The sequence below is a fragment of the Anabrus simplex genome, chromosome 5 (assembly GCF_040414725.1).
Source record: "Anabrus simplex isolate iqAnaSimp1 chromosome 5, ASM4041472v1, whole genome shotgun sequence".
Taxonomy (NCBI): Eukaryota; Metazoa; Arthropoda; class Insecta; order Orthoptera; family Tettigoniidae; genus Anabrus; species Anabrus simplex.
The window spans coordinates 131,239,629-131,254,110 of NC_090269.1; the positions used below are offsets into that span (position 1 = coordinate 131,239,629).

General features: G+C 38.5%; 1 protein-coding gene across 3 annotated transcripts in view; it reads right to left on the reverse strand.

Annotated features, from left to right (window-relative positions):
• The window catches only part of LOC136873846 (3-hydroxyisobutyrate dehydrogenase, mitochondrial), a 74,198-nt gene extending 59,716 nt beyond the window's left edge, over positions 1-14,482 (reverse strand). For 2 of the 3 annotated variants that reach the window (XR_010860181.2, XM_067147124.2), the window contains exons 1-2: positions 14,331-14,482; positions 14,046-14,128 (exon numbers count right to left, since the gene is read on the reverse strand). Coding sequence is in view for 1 of the 3 variants with exons in the window: in XM_067147124.2 (XP_067003225.2) it covers positions 14,046-14,128; positions 14,331-14,400 (153 nt within the window). In the remaining 2 variants the exon portion in view is untranslated. The remainder of the gene's footprint in view (positions 1-14,045; positions 14,129-14,330) is intronic. The other variant, XR_011018261.1, reaches the window with a different exon arrangement.

The window sequence follows — 14,482 nt, forward strand, 5'->3', positions numbered from 1 at the left end:
TTTCATTGTTCCGTATTGAAGAATATCACAATTAAAATTGAAATAATTGATAAGGAGATTCCACCTATTCTTTGGTATTGAATAGGTGGAATCTCCTTATCAATTATTTCAATTTTAATTGTCAAAGCATCACTATCGACAACATTTTCATACTTTTCTTTCTTTTGTTCCTCTTCTCATATTAAAGCCGGAATTTTATAGATTTTCTTTTAGTAGGCTTCATGTTAAGAGGAAAATTGTCCAGCTTTTAAATGTTAATTCATTGCATCATGTGTGTAAGGAATGTGCCGATATTTTTGACAATTGTCTTAATGTGATGATACAATGTTTCTTAAATGAGAAAAAAGACAAATCTAACTGTAAAAGTTCAGGCAGTAATGCATAAATGAAAGATCAAACCATTTCACATCTTGTTTATATGTCTAATTTCAGTCTTTAAATAATAACCTTCTTAATAATTCTTCATTCATTTATCCAGAATCGTTTTAGCAACTTCGAAGTTAATATATCAATAATACTTTCTTTCTAGACGTAATTTATTTATCCATTTTCGTATATGCATTTCCATTTATATTTGAATTAAGCGCGACTTTTCAGGTCAAGTCACTAGGAGCGCCACCGTTGAATTGTCTCCCATTTTAACAAGGTTAAATCCGTAAGTGTCACGTATTGTCTCTACTGTATTTGCTACTACCTCACATTGTATTAACTTCATCATGTTCCATATGTTTTTATACATTCTTTCTCATCATGTTTTTTAATAACATTCTTTTAACATAAATCATGTAGTTTTTAATATTTTCACTGAAGATGGCTAAAAAATGAGCTGAAACATGTTTGATTAGAATGGATATATATGTTTTGAATAGGAGACTCAATAAATCCTTTCCTTTGTAAAGTAAGGGGAGACATACTGATTTTCTTGAGCTACCAATAATACCTTTTGAAAAAAAAAAAAAAAAAAAAATCGGTATAAAGATCCAAGTACTTCAGGCAAACTTCTGAGAAGCTCATCTCACCTAAATACTTTTGTACAGTTCGATACGTCGATCCTTCCTTTCTGCAAAAACATCAGTAAAGCGCTCCTTAAGTTTAGGTAACTCACCAAATTCAGAAAACCGCGTCTCCTCACTGGCCAAGGAACAGTCTTTCATTACTAATGGAATATCTCAGAAATGTTATTCGTTTTAAAGCACTCATGCTGTGTTCACTACAAAAAGTTGTCAGAGGGAAGCTTGAAGTAAAGTGTACAAACTTCATAAGCCGTGTTTAATAATAATAATGTCATTGGTTTTTACGTCCCACTAACTACTTTAACAGTTTTTGGAGACGCCGAGGTGTCAGAATTTTTCCCTGCAGAAGTTCTTTTACGTGGTGGTAATGTTACCAACACAGGGCTGACATATTTGAGCATCTTCAAATACCACCAGACTGAGCCAGGATCGAACCTACCAACTTGGGCTCAGAAAGCCAGTGCCTTAACCGTCCGAGACACTCAACCGGGCAAGCTGTGTTTCCAGAGACGTGTAGAAAATGTATTTCAAAAGTCAATTTGGTGACATGATCTTTGGAATTAGAGTAAATACAGTAATTAGTTCATGCTTTAGCAGTCTTTCATCAAAGAATAAGTTTTCATAAACTTTATGAACTTGTTCTGAGGAAGAAAGATGCCCTTATATGTGCTTGTTAGAAGTTATCCACCTCCATAGTGTAACGGTTAGCATTATTAGCTGCCGTCCTCGGAGGCCTGGGTTTGATTCCCGGTACTGTCAGAGATTTGAGACTGGCTAGAAGGCAGGTATGTGGTGAAAATGGTTCGTGCAGGTCCCACTGGTGGTGTGCCTCAAAAGAGCTGCACCGCCTTGGGGTAAGGACATGGGCTTATTTTTTATTTAGAACTTCAACAAAGCCTATTTTCTTGAAATCCTGGAATCTAAGTCAGTAAGCACTATAAAATGAATCTAATATCTTGTCTGAGAAATAGCATAATTCTTGAGTACTTTATTCATCAAGTTTTGTTGTCATTTATCTGATGGGCAACATGCAACAATGGTGCCTTCGTTATTACACAGTTTATGTCAAATGACCCTTTGACCTGAATAATGTTGAACATATTATATCATCACTTTTTTTTTTCTCATTTCCAGCTTCCTGGGTCAGGTTGTGAATTTTTTTTTTGCTATTGGCTTTACGTCGCACCGACACAGATAGATCTTATGACGATGATGGGAGAGGGAAGGGCTAGGACTGAGAAGGAAGAGGCCGTGGCCTTAATTAAGGTACAGCCCCAGCATTTGCCTGGTGTGAAAATGGGAAACCACCGAAAACCATCTTCAGGGCTGCCGACAATGGGGTTTGAACCTACCATCTCCCGAATACTGAATACTGGCCGCACTTAAGCGACTGCAGCTATCGAGCTCGGTGAGTATTGTGAATCAAAGACCCCCATCGCTGCCTGTCTCTCCACCACTCTTCTCCTTTTTTTAAGTACTTCTGGTTTTCCTCCCCTCTTCTCTATGCACTCCCACACTGAATCTGTCCATCTCTTTCGGGGTCTCTCTTCTTTTAACTTCTGTGAGAAAACTTTTCTTGACACTCTCTCTTCTCCCATTTACATCATGTGCCCATACCACATTAGCTTTGTTTCTATCCTGTCTTGAAGTTTCAAGATTCCTGCCCTTCTCCTTATCTCTTCATTTCTAATTCTATCATTTCTGGTCTTGCCCTCGATAACTCTTAGGAATTTCATCTCCGCTGCCTGTATTCTACTCTCCTCTCGTTTTGCTGTAGTACACGATCCAGCTGCGTAAGTTAGTAAGGGTTCATATTAGGTTGAATATAATACTTTCATACATTTGTTCGGGACATCTTGGTTCTACAAAATACCCTCTACCCTCTGGTAGAAGCTGTCTGCTTGTTGTATACTTTCTCCAATTTCCTCCGTTTTCTGTGATCACACTTCCCAACTACTTGAAACTTTTAACCACTTCTGGAATTTTACCATTCAGCTTTATCTTTCCTCTTCCTTCCGTCCTTCCCCTTGTCATCACTATTGTTTTACTTTTCTCTGTGCTTAATTTCATGCCAAATTTTCCTATGTCTTGATTCCATACATCTACTTGTTTTGGTACTTCCATTTCAACCTAACCCCATATCACTATATCATCTGCAAACAACATAGCTTTTGTTGCTTGTCTTCCCAATCTCTGTTTAATGTTCTTATGAATTTCATCCATGACTATGATGAATAGTATTGGGGATAGTACACTGCCCTGTCAGAGACCAGTTTCAACTTGATCTATGAACCGGAAAACTTTGTTGAAAGAACAAAGTGAGAAAACAAAATTTGAATCTCATAATTTGTTTGCAACACTGTATGCAGAGCTGGTGGAAACTTGATCCCAATTGAAGTCTTCATCTTCAGTGAAACAATGTACTCCTGTTGGTACAGCTCGAGTGTGATAATTCCTCCCCGGTATCACTGTGATGAGGAAGTCAGAAACCTTGTTCACAGAGCAGCTCACTTCTTTTAGTAGGCCTACTAAGAAGAATCAAGTGAAACATACGAGGTTACTAATAAAAAGCTTAGCTTGTTTTATTTTCTTCGAAACATAAAAAAACACTAGATTGATTCTGTGTGATAGCAGTGCTTTCGGACGACTGATTTCATGATACACTGTATGCCTTTCCATTCACCCGCAATCTTACACCTGGCAGACTAACTTGTTCCCTGGTTTTTTTTTGTTTTTTTTTTGCGTTTTCTAATATAGCAGAAACACTTTTTCACCTGAATAAACAATCAAAGACTGGCAGAGTTCAGAAAATTGAAAGGAGGATTGGAAAGACCTGCATCAACAAAAAATACCAGAAGGATGGACAGTGGCGGATAATACCTAACAAAGCCGTGTACAAAGAGCTAGAACCCATTACAGATACTATGCGTAAGAGGAGACTGGGATTCTCTGGACATATCATGAGGATGCAGGATTTGAGACTTCTGAAACAACTAGTACAACACAATCTCATCTCAAAAGATACCACAACAGGATGTAAATGGATCAGAGAAGTAAGAGAGGATCTGAACGAAATAGGCCTTACAACAGAAGACACCACAAATAAGATAAAATTGAATACAAAACTCAAGGATACCAACCTCCGCTTTACCCTTACGGGAAACAAACAAACAACACGCATATTTTCAACCGAGGAAAGGGCACGAAGATTGGAGCATCTGAAGAAGTACTGGGAGGACTGCAAAGACCGAACAGTCCCTTCAAAGAGACCTGAGCAATGGACTGACTAAAGTGATCCTATGCGGTCATAAAACAAGAAGAAGAAGAAGACTAATCTGGGATGTATTTGCAGCACTTCTGTACTTGGAAGCATAAAAGAAAAGAAATCTTTCTTCAATTTTATCATCAATTGCATATGGAAATATGATCCTCACTTGAGCGTTGCCTGAAATGCCAGTTGTGTCGTTCTTTTGAATTGAAATAAACTGAGCCCTTGCACCTCCTTCCTTATGGTTTCCGGCAACACATGCGTCATAGATTCAATTATATCATACTGAATGGTACTGTATCTCCCTCTAAATGCACCATTGCTTTTTAAATGTACTTTGATTTCATGTTCTTATTAAGCAAGTAAATCCATTAGCTCCAGCCAGATAGTTTCCCTTGTGTTGAATTTTCATCCACATGCTGATCACGAAGGGAAAGTTCCTGTTCACCAAGGCAAGTGACAACCTGGACAAGACGTTTGATGACGATGATGCTTGTTGTTTAAAGGGGCCTAACATCTAGGTCATTGGCCCCTAATGGTACGAAATGAGACGAAATGTAATGACAAATTAAAAGTCCAAAATCCTCCACTGACCAGAATTCAAAATGTGAGAACGAAGAATGAATGGATAGATATGAATTTAAAACAATCAGTGGATCCGACCCGCAATGCCTCACAGTCACAGAAACTGACATAAAACAATAGTATTACTGACCAAGAGACTGCTTCTTTTTTTTTCTATTAGCTTTACGTCGCACCGACACAGATATGTCTTATGGCGACGATAGGACAGGGAAGGGCTAGGAGTGGGAAGGAAGCGGCCGCGGCCTTAATTAAGGTACAGACCCAGCATTTGCCTGGTGTGAAAATGGGAAACCACGGAAAACCATCTTCAGGGCTGCCAACAGTGGCATTTGAACCTACTATCTCCGGTCAACGCTCATCCAACATAAGAGATTTCAGTTCACGCACTTGGCATCTTATTTTTTTCCGTTTTGGTCTTGAACTCCCAGCAAAAATGAAGCGGCTTCAGGTGTGATCAATCCTGTTTGAAGTGTTACTACTCCATGTCTGCTACAACATATGATTTCTCTCGCCCGTTCTCACGTATCTATACAAGAGTGGGATTTAATTATTTCTTCACTTAAAAGAATATAACCATCATGTTTTGTTATATATGAACATTCTTATTAACTGACTGGCAGCCATGAGTTTGATATTACACTGCCAGCTCTGTGTTGTACCTTATGTTTTTAACCTCTGGCAACACGATTACGTGTTTTTTCTAACTCAGCCATGATGAACACTCTTATATATTTTCACTCTTGTTTTTATGTTTGAACATTCTGATTGACTGACTGGTAACAATGATATCCTAATGATTTTAATTATTTCACTACCAGCTCTGTATTGTAGCCTACTTTCTGTTCTTATCCTCTGTCTCAACTCGATTGTGTTTTTTCTCTTAGCCATGTTGTAACATTCCATGTTTTCTCACACTAGTTTAAGCCTATTTTCATTTTATAAATATAAATGTTGATTCTTAGGGTGCCATATATGTTAAGGACACTAATTCAGGGCCCTGACCTAACTTTAGGCTAAGATTTATTTTCGGCTGATGATGCTTACGACTGTTAAGCGAAACATGTCCCATCTTACAACGCCTGTTGTAATGTTTATTTCCTAAATATAGGAAAGATAAGTATTGGAAAGGTGGTGTTTAACTATTATTCTTGTTTTAATGTTCGTACTGGATACTGACCGCACTTAAGCGACTGCAGCTATCGAGCTCGGTGGGGCTGCTTCTATAGCACAATACTGAATCGATGATGCTTGTAGTCTAAAGGGGTCCAAAATCCAAGTCATGGGCCCCTCACAATGGTGATAATGGTACTTATCGCTAAAAGAGTAGAACCATGGTATTTGTTATGTTGTGGTACAATCAAAAGTAGCGTAGACTTGCAGTATTCCACATATTATGGTACTACTCACTGGTAATGTAATTCGCACAGGTAACACAGACTTATGGTGTTTTGCACATTGCGGCGCCATTTACAGGCAATGCAAACCTACGCTGTTCATCACATAAGTGTACTAACCACAGGGACTCATACTATCCCGTGGTGTTCCTCATACAGTGGGTACTAATCATAGGCAAGCCAGAACCATGTTGTCGCTCATATAGTGGTACTAATCACAGGTACTGTAAAAGCCGACAGTGCACTCTGTTGCTACTAATCACAAATCTATTTTGTACCTAACATAGTGGTACTACACGCAAGTAAAAGCAACCCATGGTGTTCGCCGTGTGGTGGTACTAATTACAAGTAGTCTCATGGTTCTAATTCAATCATCCCTTGGTCGCCCCTTACAACAGGCAAGGTATACTGTAGGTATATTCGTCTGTGTTCCCCACCCACAGGGGATTGGACAAGATGACCCAGAATCCTTCCGTTATCAGCCACTTTTTCATAATGACTAACAGCAGCAAGGCGCGAGCTTTCAGAATGTACAGGGCCTATTCGACCTCGACCTAGTATGTGAAAACTTTTCCCGTTCCTTAGATGCTTTGTGATGCCTGATATTCCATGGTTTCGTTTCAAAGATTCTTGCAATCACAAAACCCTCTTGGCTCCATGCAGCTTCACTATCAAAAAGAAGACAAACATAGCTCTAGAGTTTGTTTCTTTTGGTGCTATCTGTCAACCAATTGTATTTAGAATAACATTAAGATTTGACGCTTCAGACTATTTTACATCTTTCTGACTTCAAATTAAATTAGCAGTAGGTCTCTTATTTTTCAGTTTGCATTTCTCTTCATATGTTAATATGTGGGTGGGGAACACAGACGAAGAATATACCTACAGTATACCCTGCCTGTTGTAAGGGGCGACCAAGGGATGATCGAATTAGAATCATGAGACTACTTGTAATTAGTACCACCACGCGGCGAACACCATGGGTTGCTTTTACTTGCGCATAGTACCACTATGTTAGGTACAAAATAGGTTTGTGATTAGCAGCAACAGAGTGCTCTGACTAATAAAATGTCAGTAAGGTCAAGTATGTTTAAATCGCACATTTCTAAGTCTGATTACTGCACCTGGAAGGAAACCTAAAATGTCATAACATCATAGCATATTACATGTAATACTAAGTAACACAACCACAACAGCCCATGCCATAGAAATAAACAGAGATCAAGAGATGCAAGAGGCTACACAGAGCAACAAACTAGCTGGAGGTTTGACTGATCAGCGAAACATTGAAGAGAACGTCTCATGTACTGGTATTTTCCTCCAATTGCTTCCGCTGTTGCGCATGCGCTTCCTATTAACTTACTGTGTGCTGTTACCCTGTGGCTGAGTCATTTTGGAAAATGTGTCACCAACACTGGCCAGCACAGTGTGGCAGTCTGCTAGAGGCACTGTTGCAGCGGTCAGTCGTTTCAAAGCGTTGAATGCTGCTTCAATAAACCGAAAAGATGTAGAAATATATGCAAATGCTATGTTATGGAAGTATTCTTAAGTGGAATTTTAAATTTTCAAAATATGTTATGCTCCCGTTTTCTAGGGTAGACACTGTCTCAATGTCTCATAGCACTGCTATCAAGTAGTGATAAATTCTTTAAGACTGTATAAAAATCTTATTATATAGTCTACATTACAATCTATGTTTTTTGGAAATAGAACAAGTTATTATCAGAGTCATAGTGTTTGTCACTTTGTACAGAAGGTGATCTTATATGAGATCTTGCAATGTAAGCACAATGCTTGTCATATAGTAAGTGCACCATATGCAGCCGAGTGCTGCGATGTAATGTTAATATATGAGACTGGTAAATGAAGTCACTTAATTGACTTCAGAAAGAGTTGATATTGTTTCCATCGCTTTAGTGTTAATTTTTGGCAGTGTACTTTAAGTACTGATGTTTTGGAGTAAAGTGTTGTTTCAGAAGTGATATTACATTAGAACGTGTTTTCATTGCAGAGTGTTATGTGAAGTATTTGTCTGTTCAGGAGTGCCAGTTTGAATTCATCCACAAATTTCCTAGTGTGTCTCTAATAGGAATGGTACATAATACAGTGAAGAGCTTCTACACCACCGAGTTCTTTTTTTTTTTATTTAAATAGAAGACAATCTGTGTTAACAAAGCAAAAGCTTGATGAAATAGGAGCTCTAGTGGAAGTTCCTCTAAATCTCTGTTGCCTGCTAGATCCCCTAGTTTTTAGTCTTTTAATTTCATCAGAAATAGTTTTATCTCAGGCAATTCAGTAAGTATTACACATGTTGTTTCAACTGTGAAATGAGATTCTGGAGAAGGACCAAATTTCATGTACAGCAACTACAAACCTTTCTTGGCAATGCCAGGAAGTTTCATCATTGTCATTGTCATGATAGCATAACAGTTTTGTTATAAAATGGCTACTGCGCATAAAGTACGTACAAAGCAGAAAGCTGTGACTGAATCTCTTTTTGTGAAGCAGGAGACTGTTGCAAATATTCAAAGGCACTTAAAAAAATGTTTATGGAGATCAGGCAATGGATAGGAGTACAGTCATTTGTTGGGTAAGCAGAGCATCCACGCCACAAAAAAAGTAGAGTGAAACTATCAGCTCTTCAAAGTTCAAGAAGGCCACGTGCAGCTGTAACACTGGCAAATGTTCAACGAGCAGACGGGCTTATTTGGTGCATAGGTAAATAACAATAAAAGAAGTCGCTACTCAACATGAAATCTCTGTGGGTAGTGCCAACACAATTATACACCGCTTAGGCTACTCAAAGGTTTGTTCCACATAGGTCCCTAAGTGCCTAACTTGACGACAATAATGAAGAACAGAGGAGGACCATTTGTGCAGAACTGCTTGAACATCACGGGGCTGATGATGATTTCTTATATAAAATCATCACAAGAGATGAAACATGGACTGATCATTTTGAACCTGAGATTAATAATAATAATAATAATAATAATAATAATAATAATAATAATAATAATAATAATAATAATAATGTTACTTGCTTTACGTCCCACTAACTAATTTTACGGTTACTGGAGATCCTGAAGTGCCGGAATTTAGTCCCGCAAGAGTTCTTTTATGTGCCGGTAAATCTACAGACACAAGGCTGACATATTCGAGTACCTTCAAATATCACCAAACTGGGCCAGGATTGAACCTGCCAAGTAGGGGTCAGAAGGCCAGCACCTCAACCATCTGAGCCACTCAGCTCAGCAAGCCTGAGATCAAATGACAGTCCATGGAGTAGCATGGCCCAAATTCTCCTTGGAAGAAAAGTTTTAAGTCAAGACCCTCAGCTGTCAAGGTTAGCGCCTCAGTCTTTTGGGATTCTGGTAGACACATTGCCTGTTGTTCATACAACAACCTTAGAAGTTTACACCGAGAATGTGAAAAAAATGAAGAGACGATTTCTGTAGTTTGCCCCATAAAAATGTCCACAATATCCTCCTTCAAATGACAACGCAAGGGCACACACAAGCCTGCGCATCCGTGAAGTAATCGTAAAATGTGGGTGGATTGTTTGTCAACCACGTTACAGCCTGGATCTTGCACCATCTGATTGTTATTTGTTCGGTTCCCTGAAAGATGCACTCCATAGGAGGCAATATGATACCAATAAAGAGGTTATAAGTGAATCCAGACATGGCTGAGAAAGAAACCTGTTGAACAGTACCGCAGCGGGTATACAGGCTCTTATATCTCAGTGGAGGAAAATCATAGAATTGAATGGAGGCTATGCTGAGTAAAAGGTATTTGTAGCTAATGAACTGGGGAATAATACAGCATATCAACAAAGCTCCAATGAAAAAAAACTAAAATAAAATAAAAATGCATTAGGTAACTTATCGTATCATGTAATATGCTAAGTAATGTGCAGATGTAGCACGGTGTTTATCAGCTAGCAGATGAGTGCCAATATGGCAACTTGCTGTGGGTGAGTGGTGCTGCAGCATAGTAATAAAATACATACTCTTTTTACAAGTTGCTTTATGTCGCACCGATATAGATAGATCTTATGGTGATGAAGGGATAAGGGCTAGGAGTGGGAAGGAAGTGGCTGTGATCTCAATTAAAGTACATAGGAAACCATGGTAAACAATCTTCAGGGCTGCCGACAGTAGGGTTCAAACTCACTATCTAACAAATAAAACCTCACAGCTGTGTGCCTCCATCTGTACGACCAACTTGGTCAGTAGTTATAAAATAGAATTTTGTATATTTTAAGAATATGCCTCTTAGCCAATTATGCTCTCCAATATATACTACTTATAATAATGGTTTAAGGTAATAATAATGAAAGTAATATTTGTCTAACATCCCTTCAATTGCTATCAACTTTTAAAGATACTGAGGTGTCACAGTTTTACAGAGAAGTGTCGCATTTAATCACAAATACCACAAACTTTAACAGGAATCGAAGCAGGTAGAGGTAGATTACTACTTGGTGGCACAAACCTGTGTGGAGCCAAGATCTTGGAGGGGAAGGATGGTAGTGGAGAGGGAATAACTACTGTTGTGCTGCTCACTTGAGATTTTAATCCACAATAGAATTCAAAGTACGAGGAGCCGAAGTGAACACTTTTGGAGCAACAAAGTGAATGTTCCTCCCCTTTTACTCATGCTGCAGCACATGGACTCACCCGCATACAAAACTCATTTTGTGCGTAGTTGTGCCACCTTTAGCTTGCATAGAGATAGTAGGTTAAAGATCACAGTTGTATCAGAGCCGAGAACTCCCGTTCCCATCAACATTTAGCAAATTACCCTTCACAATTTACATTTGGTACCTTAATATCCCAACATGTTCAGCATTCTTTTTCTTTGTATTCTGTCTCATACATTTTCTAGCTCTTTAAATCAAAAGCCTATTTGCCAATTCCTTAGCACATACTAAAAACTATGCAATGAAATTTCTACATTATAATTAAATTATTGTGTTCTGGTATCTATCCACCTTTATCGTCATCATAATCATCATCATCATAGTCATTTTTTACCTTACTACAATGTGACAGGAGTGGGGCATATACAGCCAATCAGCACAGCAAAACATGAAATCTGGGGGATCAGTAATGACAGTATAGGAAGCATGAATTCAAGCAAGGATGATATTTAAATTGTTAGTGTTAAACTGTAGAAGTATTGTAAAGAAAGGAATAGAATTAAGTAATTTGACAGATATATATATGATGATGATTGTTGTTTTAAGGAGCCTAACATCGAAGGTCACTGACCCCTATATATATATATATATATTTACCGGATACTGTAATAGGAATTGGGATAAGGAACATGAAATTTTAGGTCTAAGACTCATCTCTAAACACAATAGGCAACTTGATGTTTTTGGGGTGTACAGACCTGGCTAGGCTGGCGCTGATGCAGAATTATTTGATAAGATAATCAGCTATGTGGGGAACGACACACAGAGGAACGTTATTGTAGCGAGTGATCTGAACTTATAGATGTTGATTCCCATATGGAACCTGAAATATTTGTCCCGAATGAGTAAATTTATAATACCAATATAAATGGTCCATTACTGAACATTATAAATTTTCCATCTAACTCATTCCTGGTTGTCAGCGTTTTGCCCCAGTGTGCTACTGTAAGTTGGGCTCATCAGTTGGTAAATAGCACACCTACCAAGAGGCATGGCTAGTGCATACCGTGGAGGCCACTGCGTACGCAACTTGGAGCCACCGGCAGTGCCAATGCACTACGAGAGACTTTGTCTCATTACCAAAAATTGATGCCTGCCTGGCCATCAGATGATATAGATGTTGATTGCCATAGGGAACCTGAAATATTTGTCCCAAATGAGTACATTTATAATACCAATAAAAAAATGGGCCACAGTATGCACTAGCCATGTGTTTTGGTAGGTGTGCCATTTACCAACCGATGAGCCCAACTTAGCACACTGGGGCGAAACGCTGGCAACCAGGAATGAGTTAGCTGGAAAATTTTATGTCCAATAACAGACCATTTATATTGGTATTATGATCTGAACTTGCCAAATGTTATCTGGGAAGGGAATGACAGAAACATGACCAACAAATGGTGTATAAGTTATTATGGGGAGGACAGCTGAATCAAAAAGGGATGGAACCCACTAGAGGGAAAAATATTCTAGATGTGGTGCTGATAAAACCAGATGACCTCTATAGAGAAACTGAAGTGATATATGGTGTAAGTGATCATGAAGCTGTCTTTGTCAGAGTTCAAAATATATATGTTAGAAAGGAATGTTGTAAGACTATTAGGCAATACTATCTGGCTGATACGAGGGGGATGGGGGAAATTTAAAAAATGCAATTATGATCAATGGAAAATGGTAAATTAAAATGTAAACAGCCAATGGAGTGCGTTTAAAGAAATTGTCGAGGAGTACAAAAACAGATATGTACCTTTAAAAGTGGTAAGGAAGAGTAAGGAATTATTATTATTATTGTTTTTAATAAGTTGCTTTACGTTGCACCGACACAGATAGGTCTTATGGCAACGATGGGACAGGAAAAGGCTAGGAGTGTGAAGGAAGTGGCCGTGGCCTTAATTAAGGTACAGCCCCAGCATTTGCCTGGTGTGAAAATGGGAAACTACAGAAAACCATCTTCAGGGCTGCCAACAGTGGGGTTCGACCCCACTATCTCCCGAATACTGGAGACTGGCCGCACTTAAAGCAACTGCAGCTATCAAACTCGGTATTATGTTATATTATAATAGGGAAATAAAGAGATTAAGAAGGAAGTACAGATTAGAAAGAGTGTTAGGAATGGTTGCAGGAGTAAGGAGTAAGGGGAGATAGAAGGAGCTAACTAGGAAAATGAATTCAGCAAAAAAAATCAGCTAAGGATAACTTGACGGCAAACATAATTGGCAGCCATATGAATTTTAGGGAGCAATTGGAGGATATGTATACCTAGATACTTTAAAGCAGAAGTATTCAGTTAGCAATATGTAAAGGTAGTTGGATATAAAGACAACGTCCTGATAGAGAAGGCGACTAATATTGGGATACAGTGTCATATCTGCAATACTTATTTGATTACTGTTTGCATGAAGGAGCTATACAAAATGAATGGAGAGTTGCAATAGTAACCCCAGTGTACAAGGGAAAGGGTGACAAACATAAAGCAGAAAATTACAGGCCAGTCAGATTGACAAGCGTAGTTTGTAAGCTCCGGAAAAGCATTCCTTCTGATTATATTAGACACGTTTGCAAAATTACAAACTGGTTTGATAGAAGGTGGAGTTATTAAAAAGGCCTATAACACACGTTTGGTTCCTCCCTCATTCCACTCTCTAGCGCATCTTCGTGGTCGAGCCAGTGGGGTGTACAGGCAGGCCTCTACCTCCCATCGGTGTGTGTTTGGTTCATGCTAGATCTCCCCAAAGTGTGAATGTAGACTTCAAGAGTGGGCAACAACTAATTTTATCCAGGAATATCAAAATAAACAGTTTGGGTGCAACTGAAACAACATGGTGGAATGCCCTAGATATTTTGAGATAAGCCTCTAGGTGTGTGTGTATTGTAACTACTGCCTGTTTAAAAAAAATATGTAATATACCACATGAAATGTGACAAATCCAGTATTTTTGCTCATTATGCCAAGTACGGTTCTAATATTCGAAAGCAGAAATATCTCTAATATCCACTTCTCAAAGTGATTTTAGGCAAGTCATTTTATTCTGAAGAATAATTCTTCGTTACACCAATGACATGCAGTTAAGTGTTCTAACCTTTTGGAGCAAATTTCTTGCCATATTTGCGCCCATATTTCCGAGGCCAATAAATCCCACTTTCGACATGCATCTACCGACATCTGAAAATAATAGCATAAAAAAAATAAAGATATAAGCATACCGGTACTGTTACTAAAGTTATGTGAAGGCATGAGTCGGCTAAAATGATTTTTATTACAACAAAACGATTACAATCATTAACAACGAAAATGCAATAAGATAATTATGCATGTGAAGGAAACACATTTTTTTTTCTTTTTATAATTTTTTACGACATGTTACCGTTTCGTGGCCAATGACGGCGGAACATAAAAGCTTTGTGATACGCTTTTCGTCCCAACACAGACGCCATGATGATTTAGCAACTGGCAGCTAAAGGCAAAGAAGTTCACGCAAGAGACAATCTGCCAATCTTCGACTGGGTACAAGCTGAG